Here is a 13771-nt window from a genome sequence, read left to right as displayed (position 1 = left end):
GATAGAAGAGCCAGACGTTTGCAGTGCGGCACTGTCACCTTGTGGCGTTACGGGTATTACTGCAATTTAAACAACATGGTCGGTGGTGAAACTACCAAGGAGGAGTAAAATACTCATTGCTCTGAAACTATCAAATCATGGCCATTACGAATTTTATCGTCATTACCTTTTTCGTAACACGTGTACTTTCACTTTCGACTAAAAAACAAGAGCGCGGCTTTATGTTAGAAAGCTACAACCGTTCACTACCGAAATTCTTGTCCACTTCTAAACAAAAAAAGATACTTGTTCATCAGGCAAAGGTCATTTGATCCAACAGGTGGCCGCATATCACCCCTTTGAGATGCTGGCATCGTTGTGAGAATGTACTTTTGTGGCGTCCTCAATTTACGACGGACTCTGGATAAAACTCTGGTCGGCTAACCCCTCAACTAACGCCGGTAGACGCTAACGAAGTAATAATTACAATACAAATCCTTACGTGAACGACACTTCCAGGTCATGAATATAAAGACATAAATAATAACACTTGCGGTAACTGACCGTGCATTGTGGTGCCACATAACGTCGCTTCTTAATTACAACACCTGCTCACTGTTCGTTTATCGTGTACGTATTAGCGCTGTCAAATATTTTGCTCTTACAAAAATAATCAAGATCAAACGTATCGTTTGCATGTTGGCCATCCTATCGAAAAACAAAATGGGGTGGGGGTAAAACATTAAAACATTTGAAAGATATTTTCATGTTCGCCAACATTGTACACTGCACCCGCAATAAAAATGTCGATTGAAATAAATGATGTACAGTATTTTAAGATCTACTTAAAAAAATATTTGTCTTGGGTGAGTATCATTAGTCGGCATATATTGACCTGTTGCAGTTGCACTCTCAAGTGGATTTTCTTTTGTTTGAGATCCAGGAGGAACTTGTTGACATTGACATCATCTTTGAAAGGACTCTCTCCAGTCTCCACGCAGTGTCACGGCGCCTTTGTTCAACACGGGAGGTCGTGCCGCCGTCAAAGCACATTTCACAAGCCGTGAACATTTGGGAGGCAAGGGGGGTGGGTGGCATTACACGCTGTGTTGAATGTCCCCGTGGTGTGTTAAAGTCAGAAATAAAAAGGTCGCCGCCATTGGCATACAGATAGCTTTGAAGGTTCAATCACGAAGCGTGTTATTGCGCGTAAGGCGTCAAAAGAAACTATCGGTCTTTGACAGATGTGCTGGCTGGGTGGGACTGGAGACATCCTGCATCCATCCATTTTCCGGAGCTCTTCAAGGTTAGGGCTGTAATCCATACCAAAATCTTTTCTATGTTTTTCTATTTCAATTTCATTTGCCTTTCAAAACTCTCAAGGTCACTTTACAGTCACAGGATCAACCCGAAAGTAACTCAAATAGATAGCAAGCTAGCTAGCGAATAGATAGCTAATAGCTAGCGAATATATAGCTAATCAGTAGCGAATAGATAGCGAATAGCTAGTGAATAGATAGCTAATACCTCGCAAATAATTATGTATGTATTTTTTTTAATATGTTGTGTGCTCTTTATGTAATATGTGGGGGATTCAATTTTCTCATGCTTTCCCAAATTCATAACGTCCCTTGAGAGGAAACCATAACTACAATGTGGCCTGCGGCAACAAATGAGTTTCACACCTTTGCTCGAACCAAACATAGGAAGAGAGATGCATGCATATGGTCTGTGTGATACAGTTTTGACTGTAAACTATTAAAACTAACTAATTCGTTTAGATTTGGAGTTAGAACAAGTTATTTACTGTGCATGAAAAAGCTATAATTCACAATACATGTAAAAATTCAATTAAACCGCACCAGATAAGCACAGATGACAATGAATTTCCATTTAAATCAAGGTTGAGTCTGGGGTTGTTTTGAAAATCTCGTTTTTTATTGTAAGTATTGCATTTTCCAACTTTGCAATAAAACACGTTCATCAGAGTGCATGTTCTACAAAGGACAGGTTGAGAACAACAGGACGACTCCCCACAAGGGACACGTCTCGTTGCCTTAACTTCACCTCATGGACCCGTTTTCCTCACCAACACTGGAATGGAGTGTGGTTCACCAAAACAAAACAAAAAACACTACAACACCCAACTTTTTATGGGCTGCTTGGACAAATAAAAGCAGAGCAGAGCCCGCCTGCAAAGTTAACCACACACTCAAGATTACTTGTTTGAAAGCAGAACCTCTGCAGAGGTAACAATTAAAGGACAACCGATGTCACTTTTTTGTTTCTTAACTGACATCAGAAAAACGTTTTATAGCATCTAAAATACCCAAAACACGCAGTATGATATTTTTATTCAAATGCAAAACACCAATAAAAATGACTTAAAGTGTCCAAAATCTGCAAAAAATTGAGCTGCTAATTGGCCATTTTCAGAAAGTCCCGCCCCCAGTTTGTGACGTCACACCAAGACGTCTTGCATTGCTGGAGAATCAAAACAATGGCTTAAGATTCGGAGAATATGCTTTCTTGTTACACATCCAGTTATGAATATGATTCAAATAGTTCTGAAGAGGAAAGCATACATGTTTGCAATCAATTAAAGAATTTATTCCGTGCCATTTTGAGGCAACATTGGGGGGAAATGGATCACCAAAAAAGAGGCAGAATATGGTGTCCAAGCTTCTGTGAGGAATTAACCAGCCCGTTTCCACAGGCTGATAAATTCCTTCCATGGAGCTTGGTCGCCCTCTTATGGCGGCCTTTTGGTGCAACACAAGGTTTTCAGACCAAACAAGTACAGCAAAATAAATTGACGTGATGGAAGGACTGCTACAATGTGTCTTTTTTTCGGTCAGGGGCGTTCCTTCAGTGACGTCACATACGGACTCGTCACCAACTCAAAAACAAGACTTCCTGAATATTCAGCGCGAGTCTTAAAATGTAAAATATGGCTATATGCGGTGGAATCTTTGTAAAATACGCTCAGTAGAAGTCATTTGAAGCCATTTTACAAATTATGGACACAACTTGTCCGGAGACGTCGGTTGTCCTTTAAGCATTTGTCAAAAAAGTTCAAGGACTTGTGTCACAAAATACTGCAATTTTAATCCAAACTGTACATTTTCCCTGCATAACTAATGGCCTAAAATTGAACACAGTTTGCTTGCTTTTAGTGCCACAGGCTCCTCCACTTCTCTGATGTCTGCCATCTTGGTGTTGTGACACCTGGAGTACAGGTTTCCTCGAGGGTCTCCTTGAGCTTAAGACAGTGTGTGTATGTGTGTGTTGGTATTAAAGACCAAGGTCAGGTGAGTAGGGAGCTTCCTAGAGCAAGGCAAGGTTCTTTTCAGCCATGACATTTCTGATGTTCAGGACACTTGCCTCTTCTCACAGAATCTGAATCAGAAAGCCTTTAATAATGCCCCAATGGGTAAATGTGCAATCTACAGCAGCAGAATTGAAAGGAGTGTGGTACTAGGTCAAAAAGGAAAAGTATTGCATGTACAAAAAAAACTGTCAGAAGACTGAACTGTACAACTGCACAATAATGTTTCAGAAAAAGAACTGTACATAGTCCACACATCGAAGGAAGTGAAGGCTGCAGCATCTCTTGATAGATGTGCTGGTTGTCTTGTTTAACTCACATTGAAATGCTCAAATCCTTTGTGACACTAAGTCCTGGAACCTTTCTGACACACCTTGTAGCATTCAGACAGTCAGCGTCCAAGGTGATGTGACACAGCATAGTTGTGCCAAAGCAACATGGAGGAAATGGAAACAAAAGTGGTTAAAAAGTTACAGAGGGCCAGAATCAATGTAAACTGTCCCTCAGGCAGAGAGGCAGAGAGAAAAAGAGAGAGGACACCGAAGTGTTCAGATGTGGTTTTGGCATTTCTGTTAGGAGGATCAAGCACCAGTGGTCACTTTCTAAATCAGTGCCAACAAGACTAACAAGCTCAAAATCCACTGTTTTTCTGTTGAACCCCCTTATGGGGGTGTTTTAAGTATAAGACACGCGTTGTCTACTAAAAGGACAAATCTAGTCAAGAGTGTACAACCCGAAGAGGAAAGTGGCGTTTAGGAAAACCCCAGTTTGGGTAGTAGCCGGCCCAGCATATGCCAGTTGTCATGACCCATACCCTTAGCCTTCACACACAAAATTCTGTCCACTCCATTGGCAGGCCATGATTGGAGGGCAGCCAATTCTGTTATAGATCATGTGGACCGAGTATGGAGTATGGAGCTGGCATAGGGTTTAGGTGAGTGGGGGTCAACCTCCAAACTAGGCAGGTGACTCAACATAGGCTCAGCAACTAAGAGCAGCTTGGGGTCGCTTACATTTCAAGTGTCCATCGACTAAAAAGCAAAAAAAAAAAAAAAAAAGGCTACATTATGGTACCCTCCCATATTCCCCAAAAGACCAATAAAACATAAAATACATTATTTTTCAAATAAGGAATGAGGACTACGCATTGAAAATGAAGTCAAAGTAAGACAGGACGAAAATAAGTTCTTTTCCCCCCTCGCGTTGTATCTGTTCATGGAGGGATGGAGAAATAAATATTCACAAGATGTATTGTTAAAAATCAATGGGGTAGAAAAGTGGGGGGGGGAGGCCAAGTGCAATTCTTCATGCCAGTGGAGTTGGGATGGCGAACTTTGACAACCCGTTTCTTTTCCCCAACACATGGGATCACCTGACCACCAGTGGAATGCCATACGCACAACATGCGCGCACACACACACACACACACACACACACACACACACGCACACATATTCCAAGAGAATATCACGTGAAATAAATTAAACTCTGCAGCTTCCATCCCGCAATCTTGCGCAGCAACACGACAATTAAATTGTAGGTTGTCAACCAGCAAAAAACTAAGTTTCCAAGCCACGCCCACCGCACTTCCAAATATGGACTTTCAAATGCACAATAAACACAAATCAGCAATAGAGGCAAAAGTTCTATCCATGAGTTCTACCTTTTTTTTCTCCATCGTTAACATTAATTTATTAAGCTATCTGTATGTACAAAGAAAAAAAAAAAGTAAAACGACAGCTTCGTTTTGGACGGTCACGTAGGGAGAAAAGATGAAGAGTTATTGCTTGTTACTGCTGGAGACAAGATGGACGTCTATTCCCAACATATCTTGTCGCTGTTGTTTGGGCCGCGTCAGCTGGAAAGTATTTAAGTGCAGGATCGCCCGTCGCTTCTCAAGAGGGAAAGAGAGTGTGAGAGAAAGCTCGCCGCCTTCAACAGGAATGACTTGTGTGGCCGTCTTGCTCCGCTGTAGCGTGTGGAAGCAGACGTTTTTTTGCTCTCCCAGCTGATGGAGGACTTCCGCAATAGCACCGAGCCAAGTGTCCAAAATGAGACAGATGTGGCGTCTTTGGCGGCGTCAAGTGATGTTGTTGCCACGTCTGCTTTCCAAGCACCAATCAGTTTACAACTTCAATAGGAAAGAGGCTTGAAGTGCATTTTGGGTCATAGTTGTCTTGTGTGCAAGGGGTTTTTGTTGGGAGTATTTTGCTATTTGACTTTCTAAAATGACTAAAATAAAATTGTTGGGGTCCGAGATCAGGGGTCTTAAACCAGGGTCTGTGAGCTAGGAAATAATTTCCAATAAATAATGAAGTGGTTTCATTTTTTGAGGGGGGGGGGGGGTGCAAGAATACATACAGGGACCGACTCCCCATTAAACCAATTACTTGTAAGTCATCATATAAATCTGTATAACTCCAAAGTGGTTCTAACCCTGAAGCAGTGAACTAAGAAAATATATTTGAGTACTGTTTCCCTGCAAATCTGCCATTCACTGAAATTTTATTGGAATGTATCTTTCATTATTTGCTTTATTATTTTTCCCCTTTTGTGCTCAGACGAAAGCAGTACAATTATTATTCCGATGCCGTCTTGTGGCCCCCTCAGTGCTAAGGAACTACAGTGATACCATAGCTTACGAACTTAATTGGTTCCCAGAAGGTGTGTGTGTAAGGTGAAAAGTGTGTATTCCAAACATTAATTTCTCATAGGAAACCATTAAAATGAGAATAATCCATTCCCAGGTCTCCATAAAACATAATTTTCAACTTAAAACCTTAAAACGACACACAATATACCTTATTTTATGTATAATAAATGTGCTATGGTATTGTAATTAAAGAAATAAACTGTACTGTATCATAAAGTCGTTTTATTTACCTCGTTGATGGCTTGATGAGCTTTTTGCATAAAGTGTCTCAAGGAGCTCTGGGTTGTACATCATAGAAGTTGTGATATTGCAAAAGCAACAGACGCAGGCAGACACACTAGAAACCTCATTAATAGCTGGTTACCTTGCTTGTATGTTCTCTTCAAATTGTACAGATGGCTTGTGCGGGTTATTTGTGGAGCCTGATTGATGGGATATTTTAACCTTGCAGTCTATACTATGCCTTTGAACTATTAATAAAGTTGAAACATGTCCAAATGTCACTGTGTTTTCTATCCATTTTCGTACCATTTCACTTTTGTTTGTTTTCACTTTTGTGTGTGTGTGTTTCTGTTACTGTAACCCCTCCCCCAGCTCACTGCTGCGTGTGTCCTGATGCATGTGTCCTCTCACTCCTCTACCACGGATCTTGACCAATCACGTGCGGCTTTAACCGAAGACTGGGGGCGGGGAATAGAGGAGGGGAAAAAAAAGCCGGCTGCCATTTTAGGAGCTCCAAGAACCGGCTCGTTCGCAAATGACACATCGTTTCTTGTGGCGCTCCGTGTGTTTCCCAAAAAAAATAGTACGATTATATTCTCGCGAATTTAACGTTCGTAAAGCGAAAAGTTCGTTAGCTAAAGCGTTCGTAAGCCGAGGTATCACTGTATATTGTAGTGAATTGGGGAGCTTCGTTCAGACAAAAGTAGTGCTTAGCAATCTTCTTGTGGCATCTCTGAGAAATGCTAACTGCTTTTTGTTAGAGGACGCGTCAATTACTTACGGTTTTTCTTGATTGAAGTGATGGGGACATTGTATTTAGGTTGACTAGCGCACAGGGGTGTTACAATCTGTTTAGTTGGCATAAGTACTAAGAAGGGGGTCCTCACAAAAATATCTCCCCTGTAGATGACCCCTGACCCCATAAGTATGAAAGTCCCTGTCCAATATATTAGGTTCCGCTCTAACACTGTCTTTTTTGTATTGTGATGGGGACAATGTAAGCAGGTGAACAGATGCCTGTGGGCACGGCTGGACGGGTGCACAAATACACCAGCTGGGCGGACGGGTAACAGCAGGAGGAGGAGGAGGTGCTTGCGGTGGTGTTGGCGGCGGAGTTTTGTAGCTTCTAGGAGGAGAAGGCAAGTTTGACACTGCAGGAGGAGTATCCCTCGTCGCTGGCCATGCTCTGCAGGCTGCTGTGGTCGTCCAGGTCGCTGGTGCTGGCCGTGCTCAGACTGTCCAGCTCTCCGTGGGAGAACTCAGTGCTCTCCACATCCACCTCGATCTCCTCTGTGACAGACCAATGCACAAGAGAGAAAATGTCAATTGCTTGATCGGCACCGGCATGGATTAAAGACTTGACCGTGTGTCCTGAAATGTACATCTTCTACATGCCTGGGATGGAGCTCCAATTCTCCCGTGTGTATATTGATGATATGCCACACACGTCGGCTGGACAGACTCAGCCATTTCGATTTCTTTTCCTCTCTGATTATCGCAGTGTTAATTGACTGCATTCTTAGAGAGATCACTTCAAAATCCCGCAGATTGGAAATTTCACTGAACAACACGTGTAATTCAAATAAATTCATATATCATATTCATTGTATATCTGTTAGGATGGACACATATTAAATGGTCTTTGCCAAATTATATTTTCAACAATGATGGTTATGGGCTGTCGCTTACAGAGCACTTTACACTGTTTCCTCAATTACCTACTGAAGGCATAGTTTTAGGGGCACAATATATATATTTACGATATGCTTTTATCACTAATCATTTTCAAGGTTCAGGACCTTTTGAAATATAACAATTGAATTTTTGACAGAAAAAAATTGGCTTGAGTTTTAACTGTTAGCTACCATGTAAGTGGTGAGCACACCATTTGCATTTGGTTACATTAGCTTGTTGGCTAGCACAGATGCTGTCTTACTTAAACACATACAGTATTTGCCCAGTCTGCTCGTGACACAGTGTCCACAATTTTTATCTTATGTTACTATCTTGAAACGGAGAGCACAACAGATTCACTCAAGGCTCAAGCAAGTTCACAAAATCCGTCAAGATGATCTCTGCTTTGTTAGTAGTAGTCACAACACCAGACCTTGATCTGAGTCAGAGCGTTCGGAGCCGAGGGTGGAGCCCACACTGTCCATGCGTATCCTCTCGCTCTCCACAGCAGCACCTCCACCGCCTCTCAGGAGCTCCAGTTGGCGCTGGAGGTGTCTCTGCTCACGCTCCAGAGACTCCAGCTGGTACTGGCTCTTCCTGTCCGCTTCTTCAAGTTTCTGGAAGCAGGAGAGAAAGGGGTCGGAATTACATTTCGGTGAAGGAATATCGGGGTGGGAATGGAGGAATGTTATTGTGTGACGTCGCTTTGAGAAAATATGGTCATAAATGAACTTCAAATTAGAGAAAAACGTCATTATTTTTCAAAGTTTTCCTATTCGGGAAATCTCTTATGCTCAGTGGCTGACAGTTAAAACCATGATCCAAATCCTTGGGCAGGCCAAAATTCCAAGATGTCTTTCTTTGTATTCCAAGATTCCAAGAAGTATTTCTGAACCATTTTAAATTCCGATACTTGACTAGTGCAAAGAAAAAACATATCGGGGAATAGAGCAGTGTGGGGAGTAGCATAGCAGCGAACGGCATCTACTTTAGCGGTCATTTTTTGTGATTTTTCTTTAGAGGGATATGAGGAAAGTGATCATCTGACTTTTTTTTTCCAAACATAGCTGGCTCACCTTTATATGTGCTTTGGCTTTGTTGAGCAGGCCCAATGTGGTATGTCGGCTACAGTCCGGTCCCAGTGGAATGAGGGCCTTCAAGCGCTCCAGACACAGCCGCAGATGAGCTCGTCTGCAGACAAAATGTGGGCGAGGAAATTGAAATTTGGAACAATTGGGAAGAAAGTGTGAAATACAATGCATGCTGTTGTACGCAATGTGGCCCAGGCTACGGTGACTATCTGCCAGCCGTATACACGAAACCTTGTAGAATTATCAGAGAAAAATATACCAGCCGACCAGGGCAGTGCAGCAAGGCAGGAGTATTTAGGGTATCTCACTAGATCTCATTTCAACCTTTCCCACCAGATAAGCTTAGGTTTGGATAAGCTTTAGAAATTCTATAACAGTGTGAATCTTTATTATGTATATTTAGCATCATTTTGTAATCTACTGGGCATTTTTTTTTACACCATGAAAAAGTACTTCAATTGAATGGAGCTCCAGCTATAACCTACCACCCTTGCGTCCATTCAATCCAAAAATTCGATTGTCCACTGTCTACACTCTACAGCAATCCTGCGCCCCCGTCTTGTGTCAGTGCTAATCAGTGATCTTTTCAAACGGCTAAACACAGATGTCAACCGTTACCGATTTCACTGCGGCAGCAACCCATTCGCAATCATGTGCTAGTGAGGATACGGGAAACAATTGCACACCAGCACCCTAATGCAAAATGTCTTCTGTAATCTCAGCACATATTGTATGGAATTCGCTCCGACATACTTTTTGAAAGCAAAAGCTCCTGAACAGTTTCCTGTATTGCCAATAAGCACAAAATTATCGTGCCTGAGTGGGTTACTTTTTTTGTTTAAGGTTCGGGCAACACATGATCCTCTGTGGGTATTTCTCTTAGCCAGGTTCAGTTACCCCACTCATCTCCATTACAAATATGTTTTGGATGATTCCGCGAAGGGAGAAAAGGTCTAATAGCATTTCCTGGGTCTCTCTTAGACCATACGTTCCATCATCTCGACAGCACCTTATTGGATGACTCGGAGATGGCCTGAGGTGACATACATTCTGTTAATGGCCCGGAGTTGAGAGATAAAGAGAGATAATTATGCCTATAACCCAGTCAGTGCTCCATTAACAGAAGCCGCCCTTTCAGATAGCCTTAAGGGCTGGGTGGAGGGCTATTTGGAGTCTGGGGAGCTCAGTGTTGTGACCCACAATCAGGAGATGAAAACAAATAGGGTTCAAAACGGCCACTACTTTCTGTTGCTCTAAGACTGGCGGAGACAACCATAGACCAGAATACCCATCTGTCAGTGTGCGTGAATGGGGGGGGGGGGTATGGTATACATGGACGCCGCCGATAAGAACAAGAGTGCAAACCATTAGAGCAGCGCAAGTATGGATGTGGGTGCGATTAAACACCACCCAAGCAAGCAGAGTGCTCTTTGAATGAAAGAGGAGGAACCATGATGCAATCTGTGGTGCTCAAAGTGTGGAGGTCACAAGACACGCACGCACGCAGGCAAAGTATGTTTCTCGTCTGGCTGTTCGTGTGATATCTATCAGTCTGGCTCGGGCCTTTTGTCAACACCTTATCTTCTACCGATGGGGCCTCGCAAAGACTGTGTGCCTCACACGGACACCCGCAGTCTTCCAACCATCACTTTATCAGCTGACAGTTCATATCTCTTTCTGAGAAAGCTGGCTCCACCATAATTAAAAAGATTCAAATGCTGGTCCCAAGGAGCTATCTATTTCCTCTGCGTTGTCTTTATTTTGTAGACCTGCACATCATGTCCAATTGTTGATACAGTGTGCAGTGTCAAAGTACATGGAGTTCTGGTTCTGTTCTCTTTGGCACTATCTTGTGTACCATGTGATCTCCTGTTTTAGAAACACAAGTGGCTCATTGGCAGCACATTGCCGTCAAACACCCTCAATGTGTCTCTTGGCGATAGGCAAGATTGCAGATCGTCTACATGACTTTTGTCCTGATGTCTGGACACACGCCAGCCTCTTGTTAGGAACACTGATAATTGAAGAAGCCCTCAGCTGGTCATATATGAGCAGGAAGAAGGTTATTGCAATACCGACTGTTCCTGGCAAGCATGTATTTGATTTATTTTGATTTCTGATACTCTCTGACTGAAATGCGGATTGTGCATGTGGATCGATACAAGTTATTTATAGGAAATAAGTGAATAGCTGGCCTTGGATTCTGTACTTATGTAACAATGTGTGCATTGACTATCAGAAAAGGTATTGATTCCACCATATGTTTATTTTCATATTGATAGTTCACCTATGTCATGTGCTAAAATAGGTCACCGAAATGTACCCACATCTGCAAACTACAATAGTATAGAGAACAATTTAGAACTGTTCTTTAATCTTTTGAATGCAATTCTTGTAATGCATCATCACGTGCAGGTGTACCTAAAATGTATTTCTACGCAATATGGCACTTCTACTCTGAGTGTGCGTGTTTACACCAGTGTCTTCAATGTTTGTGTTTGTGAGCGTGTTCCTGATGGTCTCCAGATGGTACGGTACGCAGGAGGGCAGCTCTGCCTTTTTGGCTTGAACATGCGAGCGAGGAGGTAGCCGACCATTGGTCACTGCATCCTTGCACCTCTCCTGCCTCATATCCCCTCCTCGCCGATCACATGAGCACAGTGTCTTTGGTATTGGACAACTTTAATGCATTTCCATTTGCAGCACTGTGTGAATTGAATCTTTTTTTTCCTGATTAATTCAGCACTAATGTGCGTGGTAGCAGCTTCACTTTGAAATGTGAGAAAACAGACTCTGGTATGGGTTTTATTTTTACAGAGCGCTTTGATTCTCTGCCCATCTGGTATATGAAAGCTGCCCACCTCTTACTGAACAACGCACATGCACTCTCTTTTTCCCCTTTAGTCAGCTCGAAAGAGTGTGTTTCATGACTCCGACTCCCATAATCTGCCATCATCCCTGAACATACATACATATGACGAGCAACTGACCAGCACGTTAAAAGATGCGCGGTTCACTCTGGTTGCACAAAGATAATCAAACCTTCAACTTTAAGATAAAGGAAGTATGAGCTGCTTATTCTGCCTTAATAAAACAACAAAACCTCCACTGATTTCGTTTCCAAACCAAAATATTGGTGCTCCTTTCTTTTCCAAAATGTTAGGCCTAATATCACTCAGATGTTCTAGTTTTGATAGATTAAAGGGAATGTGAAAGCAAATTTGACAATAATACATGCGGGTCTATTTCTGCAAATATTTACATGCTTTGAATAAATTAGTTACAATAAAAATAAGCCTAAGGAGAGCACATGAAGAAAAATATAATTCTCTTTTTTGAAAAACTGCACAGATAAACCAAACCATGTTTCTGCTTTCTTTCAAAGCAGTCTTAACGCAATACTTCAAGCAAAAGCACTGGTGACAGAGGGGGAAAAGACTGGCCTAGATTCCAAACTTGTGAATACATAAATAATAGATAACTTCTCAAGTCCATGATGTCTGACATGATTACTGGCCGTGTTCTGAAAGGCAGGGTCACATTTCCAGCCCAGATAACAGTCAATACACATATTCTCCATGGCAAAATCCCAACACACACTTTGACCCAATTCGATTTCATCTCGAGGAGTGAAAAATGGACCCTTCACCCAGTTATTACACCTATTGCACATCACAGACCGCCATCCCTCTCAAAGGTAAATCTCCCAATTTGATTTAAATAGGGAATCCTAATCATGACAAAGGGTGATGCTCCTGGAAAAGAAAAGAAACAACAATGCACGGGAGTTCAACTTTCCCTCGTTGCAACTTATTTATGGTCAAGGAACGTTTGAAGCAGCCCAAAAATCTAATGGAAGGCGATGACAAAGCTTAGAGGAACACGTGTCATCCAAAGCCTCATTAAAACCAATCCAACCATTGTCCTGTGGGTAAATGTCAAATTATCTCACATTACAAAGGCAAATTGCAATTAAATGAAACGCAGTCGAAGTATGCACATTCTGTATTTGTTTACTTTGGTGTGGCCATGAAATGCCAACCTCATGTCAGACCATTTCTTCCAACAATAACACACAAAGAAAATATATGTAAATGTGTGACACATGATGCCAACGTGCAGATGGTAACATGCAATATACACAGTGAGGAGAAGGGCTTGGCTCACGTGGCAATTCATACTGTATGTCCATCCCCCATCATCCTTTGCAGTCTTTCTGACTGACTGATGCTGGTCCCTGAGAGCTTCCACACTCCACCGAGGGCACATCACTGTATGCACTGAATAATCAAAATAGCACTTCATCGGTGCTTTACCAAGTTAATTTCATACGGTTCCTCAACATGTCTTGCAGCACCTCCTGGACCTCTGCAATTCAAGGATGACGTGAAGTGATGGTCTTGGTTTGGAAATGGAATTCATAAATGGGGAAAAAAATCCTCTTTCTATGCCTGTGTTTCATGGAGTAAGGCATCCTTCTCTCCCTTTCTAACTCACATGAGCGCACATCGTCACATGTTCTCCTATACAACCCATACCACCTGACTGAGTACGCTGTTCATGTTAATCTACCACTCACTACTACTGGAAAAGCCATGAGAACGGGACGAGCCTGGCCGCTAAATTTGGAGCCACCATAAATGGTTCAACCCACAGCATTATTATGTGAATCATACATTTAAAGGTCACTAAATGGCTCTCATAGAGGGGTGACTAAACTATATGGAAAAAACTGTGTGTGTGTGTGTGTGTGTGTGTGTGTGTGTGTGTGTGTGTGTGTGTGTGTGTGTGTGTGTGTGTACAGTATATGTGACTGCGTGTTTA

General features: G+C 42.3%; 1 protein-coding gene across 2 annotated transcripts in view; it reads right to left on the bottom strand.

Moving 5' to 3' along the window:
• Positions 1–1897: 1897 nt before the first annotated feature.
• The window catches only part of mxi1 (max interactor 1, dimerization protein), a 28385-nt gene continuing 16511 nt past the window's right edge, over positions 1898–13771 (bottom strand). For both annotated transcript variants that reach the window (XM_089006619.1, XM_089006620.1), the window contains exons 4-6: positions 8933–9047; positions 8290–8473; positions 1898–7472 (exon numbers count right to left, since the gene is read on the bottom strand). In XM_089006619.1, the coding sequence (XP_088862745.1) occupies positions 7309–7472; positions 8290–8473; positions 8933–9047 (463 nt within the window). In that variant the 3' untranslated portion in view covers positions 1898–7308. The remainder of the gene's footprint in view (positions 7473–8289; positions 8474–8932; positions 9048–13771) is intronic.

The sequence above is a fragment of the Hippocampus bargibanti genome, linkage group LG10 (assembly GCF_051943395.1).
Source record: "Hippocampus bargibanti isolate YZ-2025 linkage group LG10, ASM5194339v1, whole genome shotgun sequence".
In the NCBI taxonomy this organism is placed as follows: domain Eukaryota; kingdom Metazoa; phylum Chordata; class Actinopteri; order Syngnathiformes; family Syngnathidae; genus Hippocampus; species Hippocampus bargibanti.
The sequence above is the reverse complement of the archived record's forward strand: the minus strand, read 5'-3'. Positions and strand labels throughout refer to the sequence as shown.